At 39.5% G+C, this 14,157-nt stretch overlaps 1 protein-coding gene across 1 annotated transcript in view; it reads left to right on the forward strand.

Moving 5' to 3' along the window:
- Positions 1-9,139, forward strand: part of LOC108632421 (Epidermal growth factor receptor pathway substrate clone 15) — a 17,646-nt gene extending 8,507 nt beyond the window's left edge. The window contains exons 14-23 of the mRNA XM_026819687.1: positions 249-625; positions 695-872; positions 947-1,060; positions 1,140-1,457; positions 1,570-1,727; positions 2,162-2,896; positions 4,896-4,966; positions 6,214-6,339; positions 6,790-7,245; positions 7,313-9,139. Coding sequence (XP_026675488.1) covers positions 249-625; positions 695-872; positions 947-1,060; positions 1,140-1,457; positions 1,570-1,727; positions 2,162-2,896; positions 4,896-4,966; positions 6,214-6,339; positions 6,790-7,245; positions 7,313-7,782 — 3,003 coding nt within the window. The 3' untranslated portion in view covers positions 7,783-9,139. The remainder of the gene's footprint in view (positions 1-248; positions 626-694; positions 873-946; positions 1,061-1,139; positions 1,458-1,569; positions 1,728-2,161; positions 2,897-4,895; positions 4,967-6,213; positions 6,340-6,789; positions 7,246-7,312) is intronic.
- The last annotated feature ends 5,018 nt before the right edge of the window (positions 9,140-14,157 follow it).

A 14,157-nucleotide genomic window follows, 5' to 3' on the forward strand; every position in this document is an offset into this window, starting at 1 on the left:
TTTTCATACATCCGCTAGGTAATGCTTCGCTGCGTCGCATGCTAGAATAGCTGTAGCATAGATTTGCCCTAAAGAACATGCATAGATGAGACTTTGATCTAGTATATAGTTCGTAACACAAATCGCTTAAGAGATTCGAGCCTTAAATTTCTGTGATTGTATTTAAATATACATCGTAGTATCTTCTAAAATTGTTATTAACAACATGTGTTTAACGTATTCAGAAATATGAATGAATGCTATTGTGCAAACATGTTAGTATTACGAATTTCGATGTACAGGTCGACAAATTGCGTCAGCAAGCGGAGGAGCAGGAATCAGTGTTGCGCGCCCAAGAGGATGAGTTGAATTCAAAGAGGCAAGAACTGGAAGGTTTGCGGCAAGAAGAGCAACAGTTGGAGCAGCAACAGAATAAAAGCAGGGACCAATTAAACGAGTTGACGAAGAATTTGCAGGACACTCAGCTGCAAATCTGTCAAGCTAAAGCGAAAATCACGCATCTGCAGGAACAGCAACGGCAGATGAGTGACGCGATCGCGCTTTACGATTCGGCACTCGCGGCAGGAGATGCCTCTCTTGTACCTGATACTAGTCTGCAATTTAATCCCGAGATCGAAGATCCAGAGTACGCAATTTAATATACAAAGACTCCGCGTCGATCATAATGTAATTCTGATTGTGAAAATTCGCGTAGGTACGAAAAGAAAAAAGAGGAAGATAAAAATAAGAAGGAAGTCGTATTCTCTAACACGAACGGAACGACGGTAGATGGTTTCGACCAAGATCCTTTCGCATCCAGCAAAGCTCAAGAAGCATTCAGCGCATCGACGCCGGACCCATTCGGAACCGCGTTCCCATCGCAAAATGCTACCGTGAGAGATTTTCCAAACGAAGTGATCACTACGTCGATCACGTAGTACTACTTAACTTTCCACCGTTTTTACAGGGATTCTCGTCCGATCCATTCAGCGCATTCGATGATAACAACGCTGTAAAACAAGATCCATTCGATCCGTTTGGAGATGGAAAACGAACTGATAATAAGGCTAACGCAGCAGCAGTAAGTTGTCACAGATATACCAGAATTTCGAAGAAGGCCCTCCTTTCGTCTACGTAATATTGTATATAAAATTTTTCAGGCAACGAAAGATCCGTTCGGAGACGATCCGTTTGCTAATCTTCACGCACCACCTCGCCCAGAGAGTCCTAGTCCTGCCCTTCCTCCTAAAAAGGCAAAGCAACCGCCGCCGCGACCAGCTCCTCCGCGACCTAGTCAAGGTCCTCCCGGTCCTTTACGAGCAGCACCGGCACCGCCTACACCTTCTCCCACACCCGATCCCTTCGCGAACGCCAACTCCGATCCTTTCTCTGCTCTACAAGACATCATGGACAACAATAATAGCAGTAGTTTTAATACGTCTACCGGATTCGCAGATTTCGCAAATTTCGACTCCAAGGTATGTATTTTTAATATGATTAGAAATTACGCTTTCGTTAGTTAGTGAGAAAGTAATTTTGTTTAAGCACTTTCAATTATTATGAGACGATTTTTCCTCCTTTCTGTTTAAGTGTTCCCATACATCGACCTGGCCGTATCCTCTCCCGTCCCAGTTTTGTCAACTCCCAGTACGTTATGCATTCGTTATCATGTATTTTCAAGAAAAGAACGAAATGTATTGGTACGACTTGTACATATCGTTTAAAAATAGGTACAGAAAGTTCGTTCCGTAATATATTTCAACGATCATTATTTCAAATACGTTTATGTAAAAAGATTAATTATATATACTTTTTGTTTTATATTTAGGTAGAAGCTGCACAGTTTTCAGTTTATTTATTGATCCGGCTCCTGGAGCATGCTGTCTACAAATTAATTTGTTCTCTATTTGTTCCAGTATTACATGTATTTTCGTTTTATAATACTGCATGGCAATTTTTTTTAATTATTCGATTACTCGTACTCGAGCAAAATATTCGAGTCGAACGTGGATCTGTAAAATAATTTCCTTAGACATCCTACCGGTGTCGTTTCATTTATGAACTCGAATATTTTGACTGGCTTGCAACTCGATACATTTTAGTACATTCAACAGCAGCCACGTATGGTCCAGCAGCCTGACGATAATCACCGGTTCTCGCGGTATTCTTTCTAACTTTTCAGTAAACGAAAATTGACCACTGAAAAAATGCTTCAGCCGGAACCAACACTGAATCGAACGGCACCACCCAAATCGACGAGCAGAACGCACGCGACGGTAACTCCAAAGCTGCCGGACTTCACGGAAGATCCATTCAGAGATTATCGGTACGAAGACCCGTTTAACATACCGGATCCCTTCGCCGACGATACGGAGGACGTTAACGCGAACAAGAATGAGGCACCGACGGGCAAGCTGGACCCGTTCGGTTACGGCACGACCGCGGTGGTTCCTCGTAAGAATTCGTTTACGAAAAGCTTCGATACCGATTTCTCCAACACGTTCCCCCTGGCTAAGAACAAGTTCGACAACGGGAAGTTCGACGCGGACTTTGTGAAGGCGTTCTCGGACGACAACAGAAACATAAAAACGATCGAATCCGACGCATTCTCGATCGCGAAAACGAAGACGATCGACATAGACGAGGCGTTCTCCGCGAAGAGCGAAAAGTCTGCCAGAAGACAAGATTTAGCACACAGTAGATCTAAAGCTGGCTTTAACGATAAGAAGTTGAAGAACGAGATGGACAAAGCTTGGAACGGTACCTTGCCTCTGACGCTCAGCGAAGAGGAGCAACTGTTCTGGGCGTCCCAGCAGAGTCTGAAGACCGAGGAGGAGAGGCGTAGACGCAAGCAACAGGAGGACGAGGAACTGGCTTTGGTACTTGAACTGAGCAAGCAAGAGAAATCTAGGAAATCGTGAACTTCCTCGTTGCGACAACTTCCTCTTCGATTTGATTTCAGTTCGATTTCATTCTTGGGCACAACGACTCGATATTGAAATCAGATTCGGATGGCAAACATTTCGTATTATGAGATCAACGCTGGGAGAGAGACTACGAAAATATTCGCATAAACTACGATTTCATGTAACTGCTTACTGTTAACACTATTTTGCATATCATAATCATTGTGAAACGAAAATAGAAACGAAGGGAGAACCAGTTATATCAGTGTACGTGTTATTCGAGAATTCGTGAGAGAAAATCTATCAGTCTTGGGTGTGTCAGTCTCTTCAGTTTTAATTCAAATGGAAATATGATATTACTCTTCTTGTAACCAGATCGTTGTTGAATACTACTTCATTGTAACAAGCATTATAAATCACGCGACATTCCCGGTGCTCTGGATTTATTAAAGAGCGGTCGTGAAACATTTTGTAAAAAGATGAAAAAAGCGAAGTTAACCATTGCCTTGCAGTATCGAATTCTAAAATAACGACACTTATTATAATTCGTAGCTGATTGTACACTATCGCTAACGTTAAATTAGCATGTATAAACGCAAAGTATAATGGCAGATTATTGGATTGACAATAAAAAGACGTTCTGTACACACGTGCCCCGTGAGTTTACAGCGAGTGGGTTAGTGATACAAACGCGGTCGTCCGCGGATACAGAAAAATGGTTCTCGTTGTACGAAACGCACTTTAACATATTTACATCTGTACGATTTACGAATAGCCGAACAGCGTTTCCCGTTTGTTCGAATAAATGTTACGCGCATTATAACTCGGTACACGCCTGTCTCTGTTAAAAAATTGTTGACAGTTGGACATCGAACGAACGATCACAAGAGTTCCAGCTATATAAACTTCGATAGAGTAGAGATACATGAAACATGCATATTAAAAATGTTTACACGCTAGTACGTTCATTCATAAGTTATTATAGTTGGTAAGGAGAATTTATTAATTACGTTTTCTGTTCGAAACAGGGCTGCGTCGTTCGATGAACGCGATTATAACAAGGATCGGTGTTGTTTCGTTTGTGTTATTGTATACTGAAAGCGTTCCAGTTGATGTCTGTGAGAATGCCGTCTGATTCAGCCTTCGGTCTTAGTACGTCCCAAAGAAATAAGGTGTTCAGATAAAGCGTAGCCACCCCGTGTTTGTTCCCATCGTGGATCCACGCGTACCATGCGAATCGATCAAACACCGCGGGCCGCGTGTCTATCTTTACTTTTAACTATCACGTAACTTTACAACGACTACGTATTATACATGCTGTATATATCACTATCCGTATTATTTCATCATAATTATTACGATACCATTGCGTTATTGTTATACCGCTATTATTACTATATTAATTATATTGTTATTATTATTATTATTATTATTATAATAATTATTATTATTATTATGATCATCGATAGCGTTAGTGACTATGCAACGTGAAACACCAGACGCCGTCAATATATATGTATGTTCGTTTAACCAGTGAACGAGACGATTATTAACGATGACTGTAAAATCGTATTACATATTATATGGTATTATTACGTATTGATATTGTTTCGAGAATGTGAAGATGCGTACGTCTCGATGAGATAAAAATTGAAGACGTGTGCCAGAATGAACTCTATCATTAGAATAAACCAAATGACCTAACGTCACGCTTAATTCGGATTATTTAGAGAAAGAGTCTGACCTCGAGTCAATCCTCCGTTGTATATCAAAATACTAGACACTTGTTCATTGTATTAATTTTAATAAGAAAGCTAATACAATGAAGAAGTTATCTAGTAGTTTGATATACAACGCAGGATTGATGTTAGGTCATTAATTAAAATTAGAGAGCAGCGTTACGGAAGATCACATTTCCAATTATAGTCAGCCTACTTTTATAAAAAGAATAAGTAATTTCTTTTGATTTTTAAATTTGCTCATTGAAAGATTTCATTTCTACCCTGTAAGATGTGACAAGCCGCAGGGTTTGCTTTGTTTCGAAGGAGCAATGGAAATGGCTTGGCGAATTGTTTCCCGAGGTGTGTTTCGGCGAACTTTGTATGCATGTATTCCGACGTGAACGTATCGAGGCAGATAATATTATTGTAACGACGAAAAAATCGCATGCGAAATAAACGTATATACGCGAGCACTACTGGATAGCGAACGTAGAACGCATTAGAAAACGCGATTGCAACATGTTTAAGCTCTACCTATACATATACGATACGAATAGAAGACGCTGTATTCCTTTTCGCTTTCGTTATCACTTAAAGGACGACGAACAATGCATTTATCAAAAGCTTTACCAAATTCGTTCTCCCGAGGATTCTGCCGTGTGCCTTGCCTCGAGACAGACTTCATATTCGCATGGAAATTGATTTTGCATCGACATTTATTCAAACGTCATATTAGGACGCGGCGAACGAACTCGTCCGTTAAGTTTTAACGCTGAAATACGCGTTAGGTTAATAAAAAAGTGCGACGAGATCATTAAGTAATATCGTTATTGATGTAAGAGCATTGACGAAACCGTTGTTACCAATGTATGTACAGGTGTGTAAAGTGAAACAAATAATTACGTTGCACCCCTCATTATATACTGCGTATACATTCGATGTGCTAATTTACTCGAAGCAATAGCGCTCATCCGTTTTAGAGAATTGTGAATAGATAGATGTTCGATACGAATAATATTATTTATCGATACAATTATTATACGCTCGCCTATACGTTGTTCCCGTATTCTCGACAGAATTCCTTATTTTTACCGTATGGAACGAGGCGTCGGCACGATATTAAGATTGTATTATGAAAATCATTAAATAATCTATTGTATCATTTATCCGATCTTTATATTTCTTGAATCCTCAACCTGGAATTGAATATCTCGAACTTTGACCCGAGTCAAACATTTCAAATTCTACCAACGTTTAATCTCGATCCTAAAGCAATTAAATGAATCATAATTAGAATTAGAATGAAAACCGTGGTTAAACGCTTGCTATCTTAATCTCAGAGTCTTTATTATTTTCCTGAAATCTTCGCTCCGAAGAATAACTTTTTATCGGATGCCTTAAATAGCCGCCTTTTTTGAATGCAGTATGCGTTTTCTATCGCGATCATATTGCATCGTCGTGCACATTCGACGAAATTCTATCGGACAATTACGGTAGTTACGATCAAACGAGAATTCGTCGACCGATTCACTCCGTTTACTACGGTTCGTGAATTAATCGACCGGTCGTACACGTTTCCGGGTTGTGTGGTTTTGGAAAATAAATAGACTGTTACAAGAAGGATACGGAATTCGTGCAGCAGCTGATCTGTAAAGATGGCCAAGCTCAACACAAACAAATAGCGATCAGTGATCGCGATGCGCTCGTTTTATGGCTAACGCTGCACTTAAGATGTGAGTAATTTCGATTCGCGTCCTCGAATATTGTTAACAATCTCTGTTTTCGAATCATGCGGGATTCTCATTAAAAACGTATCGGTTTCTCGGAGATATTGAATAGTAAATGAGACCTGTCCCTTGACCTGCTCAATAAAGTTTCTTGTTCGTGAAGAATTTACAACAAAATTTACTACGATGTTCAACTTCGCGTGAAAATACGCGTAAAACGATCCTCGTACTTGAAGCAACGCGTTCTTCACGATTTTTATATATTAAGTATAATAATCTGTAAGGAGTGAAACGTCTCTCCAGCTTTTTGACAGATAAAGTATGTAAAAGTTAATTTTTTAAATGATCAATGTCTCTCGAAAACGGTTTACTGACAATCTCTCCTAACTCTTACCCGATACATCACGTTGTTGTCGTAATGATGGTAATATCAATTCTGTTCATCTCTCGTTTCAGTATTTTTACATTCAAAGATAAATGAGAAAGCGATCTATCTCGTCGAGTGGTCAAAAATGGCTTATGATCCGCGTAACATAAAGTATTCATCGGAGATGCACAACCATCAACATAACCAGCCGAACATGAGCGGATACACGTACTCCGCGCACCCAGGGCAACACGTTCAACAGACGGACGAGAACAGAAACGAGAACAACTGTGGGAACAAAGAGGCCTGTTCACAGATATCTCGCCAGTCGTCTGGCACACAGACTATCCAGAAAGTGGACGCAGCAACGATGACCGATCCCTTACAAATAGACTTCAGGCTGACCTCCGAATACCTGGCACGATGCTCTAGTACGCTAGGGTTACCATACGTATCCAAGTACGAGGAGAATAGCAATAACTCGACGAACTGTCACGATATTCGGCCAAAGATCGAGTTTGAAGTAGAGCCACAACATATCAATGGTAAGAATCACAGGACATGTCATTCGTATCTTTCTATATTCGTAATACGAATGATTTTATTCGAAAGGTATGTTAGTCTACCATTGTCCGGAGTGTGCGTATAAATTCGAGGACAGAGAAGCGTTGCACGAGCATTTAGAAGATCACAGGCAACGGCCTCATATCTGTGATATTTGCGGTGCAAGCTTGAAGAGGAAGGAACATCTGGATCGTCACAAGCAAGGACACAACAAAGACAGGCCTTATCAATGCAACATGTGCTGCAAGGCGTTCAAACGTAACGAGCATCTCGCTCGTCACATGATCATCCATTCAGGTAGTAAGAATCAAGTTTGTACAGAGTGTGGTAAGGCATTTTATAGGAAGGATCACTTGAAGAAGCATTTGCAAAGTCACAATAGCGGTAGGAGCAAAAACCCGAACAGTTCGTCGCAGAATAATCAGAGTAGTCAGAATAACGGTGAGGAGGGATTGAGTAGTTTTGCAATGATGATGAGGCAGGCTGGGCCGCCTCCTTTTTCTATTTTGAGGACTTAATACATTTTTACCTTGGTACACCGAGACGTACGTGCAGTTGTTTTGTAATCTAGGCAATTTATATCGTAAGAGATTGATACAGCGAGCTTTACCAGAGTCACGTTCACGGATATGAACGAAGTAGTAGTCGATGGTTCTGAGTTTTGCAGTTATATACATACATTATTAAGAAGATATTAACTTTTACTAGAGAAAACGAAATAACCAGGCTCTAAGATAATTCTGTACATTTGATATCTCTCTTTTTAATATGCCTCTAACGTGCACAATATCTCTTGGAACAAGAGTGTACCTGTTGAGAGCAGTTCATTGAAATATATAGTGTACATATATTTAGATACATTAAACGATTTATTTATAAAAGATATTTATATAAATTATTCAAGCTTTTATATATATATGAATTACGATTTGGGTCTAAGCCTTCGGCAGGCCGGCTTTCAAACACTTTCGTTTGTAAAATAATGGGAACCCGGTGCACAAAACGATTCTTGTTATGCTCAAACTGATTAACGACGAGTTGTTACGACAATGTATATACACTAGATCTCTGGCAAGCAGTTAGAACTGAAAAAAACTGAATGTGTTGATCAGAAATCTGTATATGTAAAATGTTTTCGATCCTGATCGTTCTGCGTCCGACACAGAATCGCGTTTAATTCGAAAGAAGTATCGAAATTTTTAGTTTCCTAAAACGACGGCATCGATCATCGGGTAACGTGCCTAAAAGGATATATGCTTATTCCAATTTCAACCGAGAGGAACATTGTCGAATAGTTTTCAAATCCGAACGCCGAAGTGTTTTACAATCACTAAGTAGCGTTATTGTTTTCTTTTTTATTTCGTTTTAATTTATACCGTTTTGTAAATATTATATAGTTTCGATTATTACAAATATATATGTATAGTATTAACGCGTATGTGCATGGTTCGAGTCGTGATCCTTTAAGAATCGCAGCAATGTTCCTTAATGTTTAAAGTTGAGAGACACCGTGATCTACGACCGTAGGGTTACGTTACGTTAAATAGTAATTTAAACAATGCAGTTTGCATCGCGCGAATGTTACGGTATGCGTGTGTGGCTATTTCCAAGTGTATAGATACGCGTATATAATATAAAAAACTCTGCTTACACGTTCTATACGCGTATTTATGCATGCAACGTTGTTATGTCGAATCGGCTTCAACACTACGTATTATTTATATTTATCAAGATGGACCGACTACGGCTTTATTATGTAATGCTTCCAACGTGTACGAAATCGTACGCGCTACATACGGTCTAAAAGAGAGAAAAAGCATTTTGTTATCAGTTGTATCGATTAGGATTAAATGAATAAAACATTATTACAAAAACTATCGTTTCAAATGAAATCGTGACGTTCTACGGGATCCAAAAATTACGGGACACGGAGGATAATAATTAAATCAGCTTGTCTTCTGATGATGACTTTTCATACAATTTTTATATATATATATATATTGATATATATTATATATGTAGGGTATTACATAAAGCAGCACTGGGAAATGTCCGAAAAAACGTTCACAAACTTTAAACTTCTATCCTCGCAACCTAAATTCGTCTGTCTGTATCTCATTTTTTTTTTGTATACCTACATCTCCTCTTTATATGATTCCTCGTGTCGTCTAACTATACGTAATCCTTGCTCTCTCTCTCTCTCTCTCTCTCTCTCTTTTATTTATCGTTATCGTCCTCTTTATTCCTCGTTCCTGCGCTCCTGAAGATTACACGTTTTTTATGCACTTTGTACAAAAATAAAACGCTGAGATCATCAGAGGGGTTCACACAACAGTTCTTTCTTCATTCTTTCTCTTCTCATCCTCTCGCTCGCTGCCCTGATCTCGCCCCCTTCGATTTACACGACGAACGAACGTTTCACTCTTTCTCTTTTGTACCCTGGAAGACTGTGGTACAAATGTTTCCGATGAGGAGCAAATAGAAATAAACGGTGGGTTCGAAAACGAGTGCGGGACGCACTCGGAAATTTCACTATCTGTTTCCCTTTCGTTATCTATCGGATGTCCGGAAAATCCACAACTGGGAACGCAACGGACTCGGAAATAAACGAATCCCTCTTAAATGAACGTACATCTATCAAACGCTGTCTGTTAGATTAATTCTAACTCACTAAGTAACAACTGCGATCAGTGGCAGTATCTACGTTCGCTCTCCGAGATCCACCATCGGCGATGGTGTTTTGTATAGATTGTTTGAACGGTAGACGCTTTGAGAAATAATAAAAGTACAATGGTTCGGTTGGATATATCAGCTACCGAAGCTTCAAGGTATCTAAACAATACGTGTATGTCCTACTCGTGTACTTTTAAGCGTTGTCGAAATTAATCTGTCAGATCGTGTGTGTTTCCCTCTCTACTGTTTATATAAAATATTCGTCACTCGCTATTTGGCTAGTTCTATTACAAAAGTATAATATATACCTTGCTAACATTTGATCGGTCGCAATGTAAGTACCTTTGCGCTATTTCGCGTAATCTATAAAACGTCAGCCTTTGCAGTCTCGTACAAAAATTTGTAAGAATATCTTTCTTACGGATCTTTAGTATTGCGTTTTCTGTGTATCTAATCAAAAGTGTTACTCGAAAATCCCTCGGATTTATTCAAACGAACATGACCCACGTCGCCACCCTTTGCACTCGCCACGGGACAACAGAGAATTGTTGCACTTTGAAGTACAGCGAGTCAAGTTAACTCCGCGTGGTTAGTGGATAAAACGTTCGATAAATCACGCGAGTCGCCGTTCAGACGAAGCTGGATCTGTGCAAAGGGTGTTAACGAAGAAGAAACGAGAAAGGAAATCGTTTGAATTGCGTCGCGGACTCTCCGGCTACACGGTAGATGCCTATGTTACGCGTATAATGATACTTATTTTATCCCTAGGCTATTGGAAAAAGAGGAGTTTAAATGCTTTGTACTATGTCGAGGAATTTGTATATCTTTCCATGTTTTCCTTTTCCCATCGTTTTAACTCCGGCCCGCTGTGTTTGACGTCTCTGTTTGAAAAATCGGTAATCACATTTACGCACACGCGCACGCAAGAGAACCCACGCCACGCGGGCTGCTGGACCGAGCCGAGAAACTGAACCGCGGCAGCTGGGAGATTCTCCGAATAAAATATAAAGAACAGCGCCCGTTGGTTCGTGCGAAACTTCTTTCTATCCACTTTTTTTTCGACACTGCGTAGAAAAATATGGTTTTCACATCGTGACCCTCATATCTCTCAGAGAATCGCCTTTGATTTACAATTAACTGTTATTTTCAGTTTCCAATTTCTCACCATCCCTGTTCGTGCAATTACCTTTCACGTTTGATTAATCGGAGACAGTTGTATGATAACGCTGTTACTCGGCAGACAATCAATGCTCGAAACTGTCACTTAAATTAAAGAATACAATGTTCGTAATATAGTTTTCAGCGACGATCCGTTTTCGAGCAGTGATCAATTCCTATTAAGTACCTAATCGTATCACTGTAAACGACAGCACACAAATGTTACGGATAATAATAATAATAATAATAATAATAATAATAATAATAATAATAATAATAACGACGTTTCGTGTAATTAATCCTCCAAATTTAAAACACCGTGAAGGAGTTCTTGTATTCTTTAAACGTTCAATGATTCAAGCGTTTCGAAACTCTGTATTGTACTCATTTGACCGTGATCAGGACGAATCTGTTCGCAGAGGATTAAATAAACACGAGTACAATATGTGTAACTTGTAACGCGAGAATGAAATGGTACAAATCGTACTTGCATCCGAGACTAACTCGGCTCGCTTTTCGTTCACAGTCGAACTGCGAGATGAGGCGCGAACTCGATACGTTATTATCATTTTGGTTTCTCTTTTTCATCCTCTCGTTCGCAATCAACTCGCTCTCTTAACTCGTGCAACTTAGGCAATAAAGGCCTATTACTTACGACTACTTACGCTTTATAAAACGCGATAACTATACTCGGTTAATCATTATCGTTAGTCACTACTGTTGATTACAGAAACGAAAAGGTGTCTGGCCAGTATCGAAAATAGAACGGGAATCAAGTCGTATCCGAAATCCTACGAGTTTAATAAGTCCGTACTCCTTTTAGTGAAGCTTTAAAAACAGCCTTGGAAACTCATTCGAGAAGGCTAAGTACAAAAGTGTTTGATCACGAAGGAATCGCCTGTCCCGTCGGAGAAATTATAAAAGAAGATCTTCGTTCCACTGTTGCTCTATCCCGATCATTAATCTGGATCGTTTCTTTGTTTAAAAAAGCACACACCCTTGTCTCGTTTCTCCTTTCAATCATCATTTTTCCATTATTAAAAAATATTTCATCTTCTTCCTCTCTCGCATGCCCCGTCGAACCTCCTCTCTCGGTCCCGTCCGTTTCTGGCTCGGTCGCGGCGCAAAAAGAAACGAAAACGAGAAGAAAAAGTGCCGAACGGGATACGAAAGAGGAAAGGAGCATACACAGTGTGTACCGAAAAAGAGCTACGCACGAGGCCATTCCCATGGACTTTGACTTATAAGATGGAAAAAGTATGTATGCAGGTGCGGTAAAGTCCAGCGCTATGCAAGGCACCGGAGAATTGTTATTTTTCTTTGTTTTGTCCTTCCTTAGAGACGCGTTTAACTATTTTACTCATCCCCCTCTCATTTTATTTTTATCTTTTTTCCTCTAGGAACACCAACTACGCTCATCACCTCGACGAAACGGTCGGCTTCGAAATATCAAAGGAGACGAACCGTCCGCCTCGTCGAGAATGGAAATATCAGGTTCTTTCCTTGGCTACCCTTGAAAATAGACCGCTTCTTGAGCCTCTCATTTCTTTAAAAGAACAAAAAGAATCATACGCCGAACTTCTGCAAAAGTCTCTCCTCTCGCTCGCTCTCTTCCTCCAATTTTTCTTTTTAATCCTTTATAAATCGTAAAGCTATTTGTCATTATTTTCATTCTTCGCGTAGTCCATCGATTTCCTGTTCCGGAAAAATTTGATATTTCTCTCACTCTCTCTCTCTCTCTCTCTCTCTCTCTCTCTCTCTCGGAATATAATATATATATATCTTGTATATTAATATATTATGTATAGAACCACGCACGTGTCCATCTTCTCTTTTCACCTCTCTCTCTCTCTCTCTCTCTCTCTCTCTCTCTTTCTCTCGCTCTCTGCTGGTTTTAAATCTCTCACAGGCTCTTTCTCTCCGCTCGCGTATTTTCAATTACATACACGCACAAAAGCAATCACGCGTTCGTCCACGCATTCCTTCCTCCCGACCCGGCACGCAACACACGCGCGATCCTTCTTCTCATGCTTCTCATCTCTCTTCATCTTACATATCGTAGTTATCTTAATTTTTTTTTTTGTTCTTCATCTTGTATACAAACTTACTCGCTAAAACGTATAATCTAAGCGATACTCTTTGTTTTCTCTTTTCTTCTTTTTTTTTTCTTCATCATGGTTACGATAGATGGCGATGGAGTATTTTTAATACAGCTCATTCTTTTATATTTTATTTATGTATAATATATATATATATATGGCTTTTAGTATATATATATATGTGTATATATATATATATACTTTTATATATAATATTTTTAGTACATCCTTATATTTGAGGTCTGACGAATCCTGAATTTTCTTTTATATTACTCGCTAGAACGTAGCCACTCGCTAGAAACATGATGCGGAAGAATTGGTAAGGATCGATCAGATTAGACGATGAAACTTCTCGGAGTTCGAGGGGCTCCTAACGACAACGTCTCTTACCGAGAACGACGAGCTTCGCGATTCATAAGCGCGTGACAAATTTCATCGCTCGAAATCGAAACACAAATTGGCAGAGTAATATACTTTCTCGACGAAAGTAGATCGCCCGGTTTGCACGCTGACCTTTTGATTCATCGGTATAAAAAGAGTAGCTCCCGTCGAGTCTATGGCACTATTACGATACTATTGTCTTGATTACACGTCTAGTTATACCAATTTGTGCGGTGCAAGATGACAGGTGACGATGTTAAGAACCCTTCTATCGCCGAAACGTAACGCAAGAGAAAGTACGAGAGTACAAACGGTCGGGCATTGAGGTAATAATTGAAAAATATATATCAACGACAGATTTGTACGTCTACCCTATTTGTACGTCCTAAGTTCATTACAAAATAGTTTTATAGCCTATCTTGTAAGCAATGGAATCTCTGAAAACGCGCCTGAAGACGCGACGATCTTGATCACTCCCCTTTCTCTCTAATCTCAGAAATTACGCATCACATTCCTAACTACGTTTATACGTTATGCTTCTTCATTTTGTTTTATTTTTGTTTTTCTAAATTACATTAATTA

Source organism: Ceratina calcarata, unplaced genomic scaffold (genome assembly GCF_001652005.2).
Source record: "Ceratina calcarata isolate Rehan_Ccalc_2016 unplaced genomic scaffold, ASM165200v1 scaffold154.2, whole genome shotgun sequence".
NCBI lineage: Eukaryota > Metazoa > Arthropoda > Insecta > Hymenoptera > Apidae > Ceratina > Ceratina calcarata.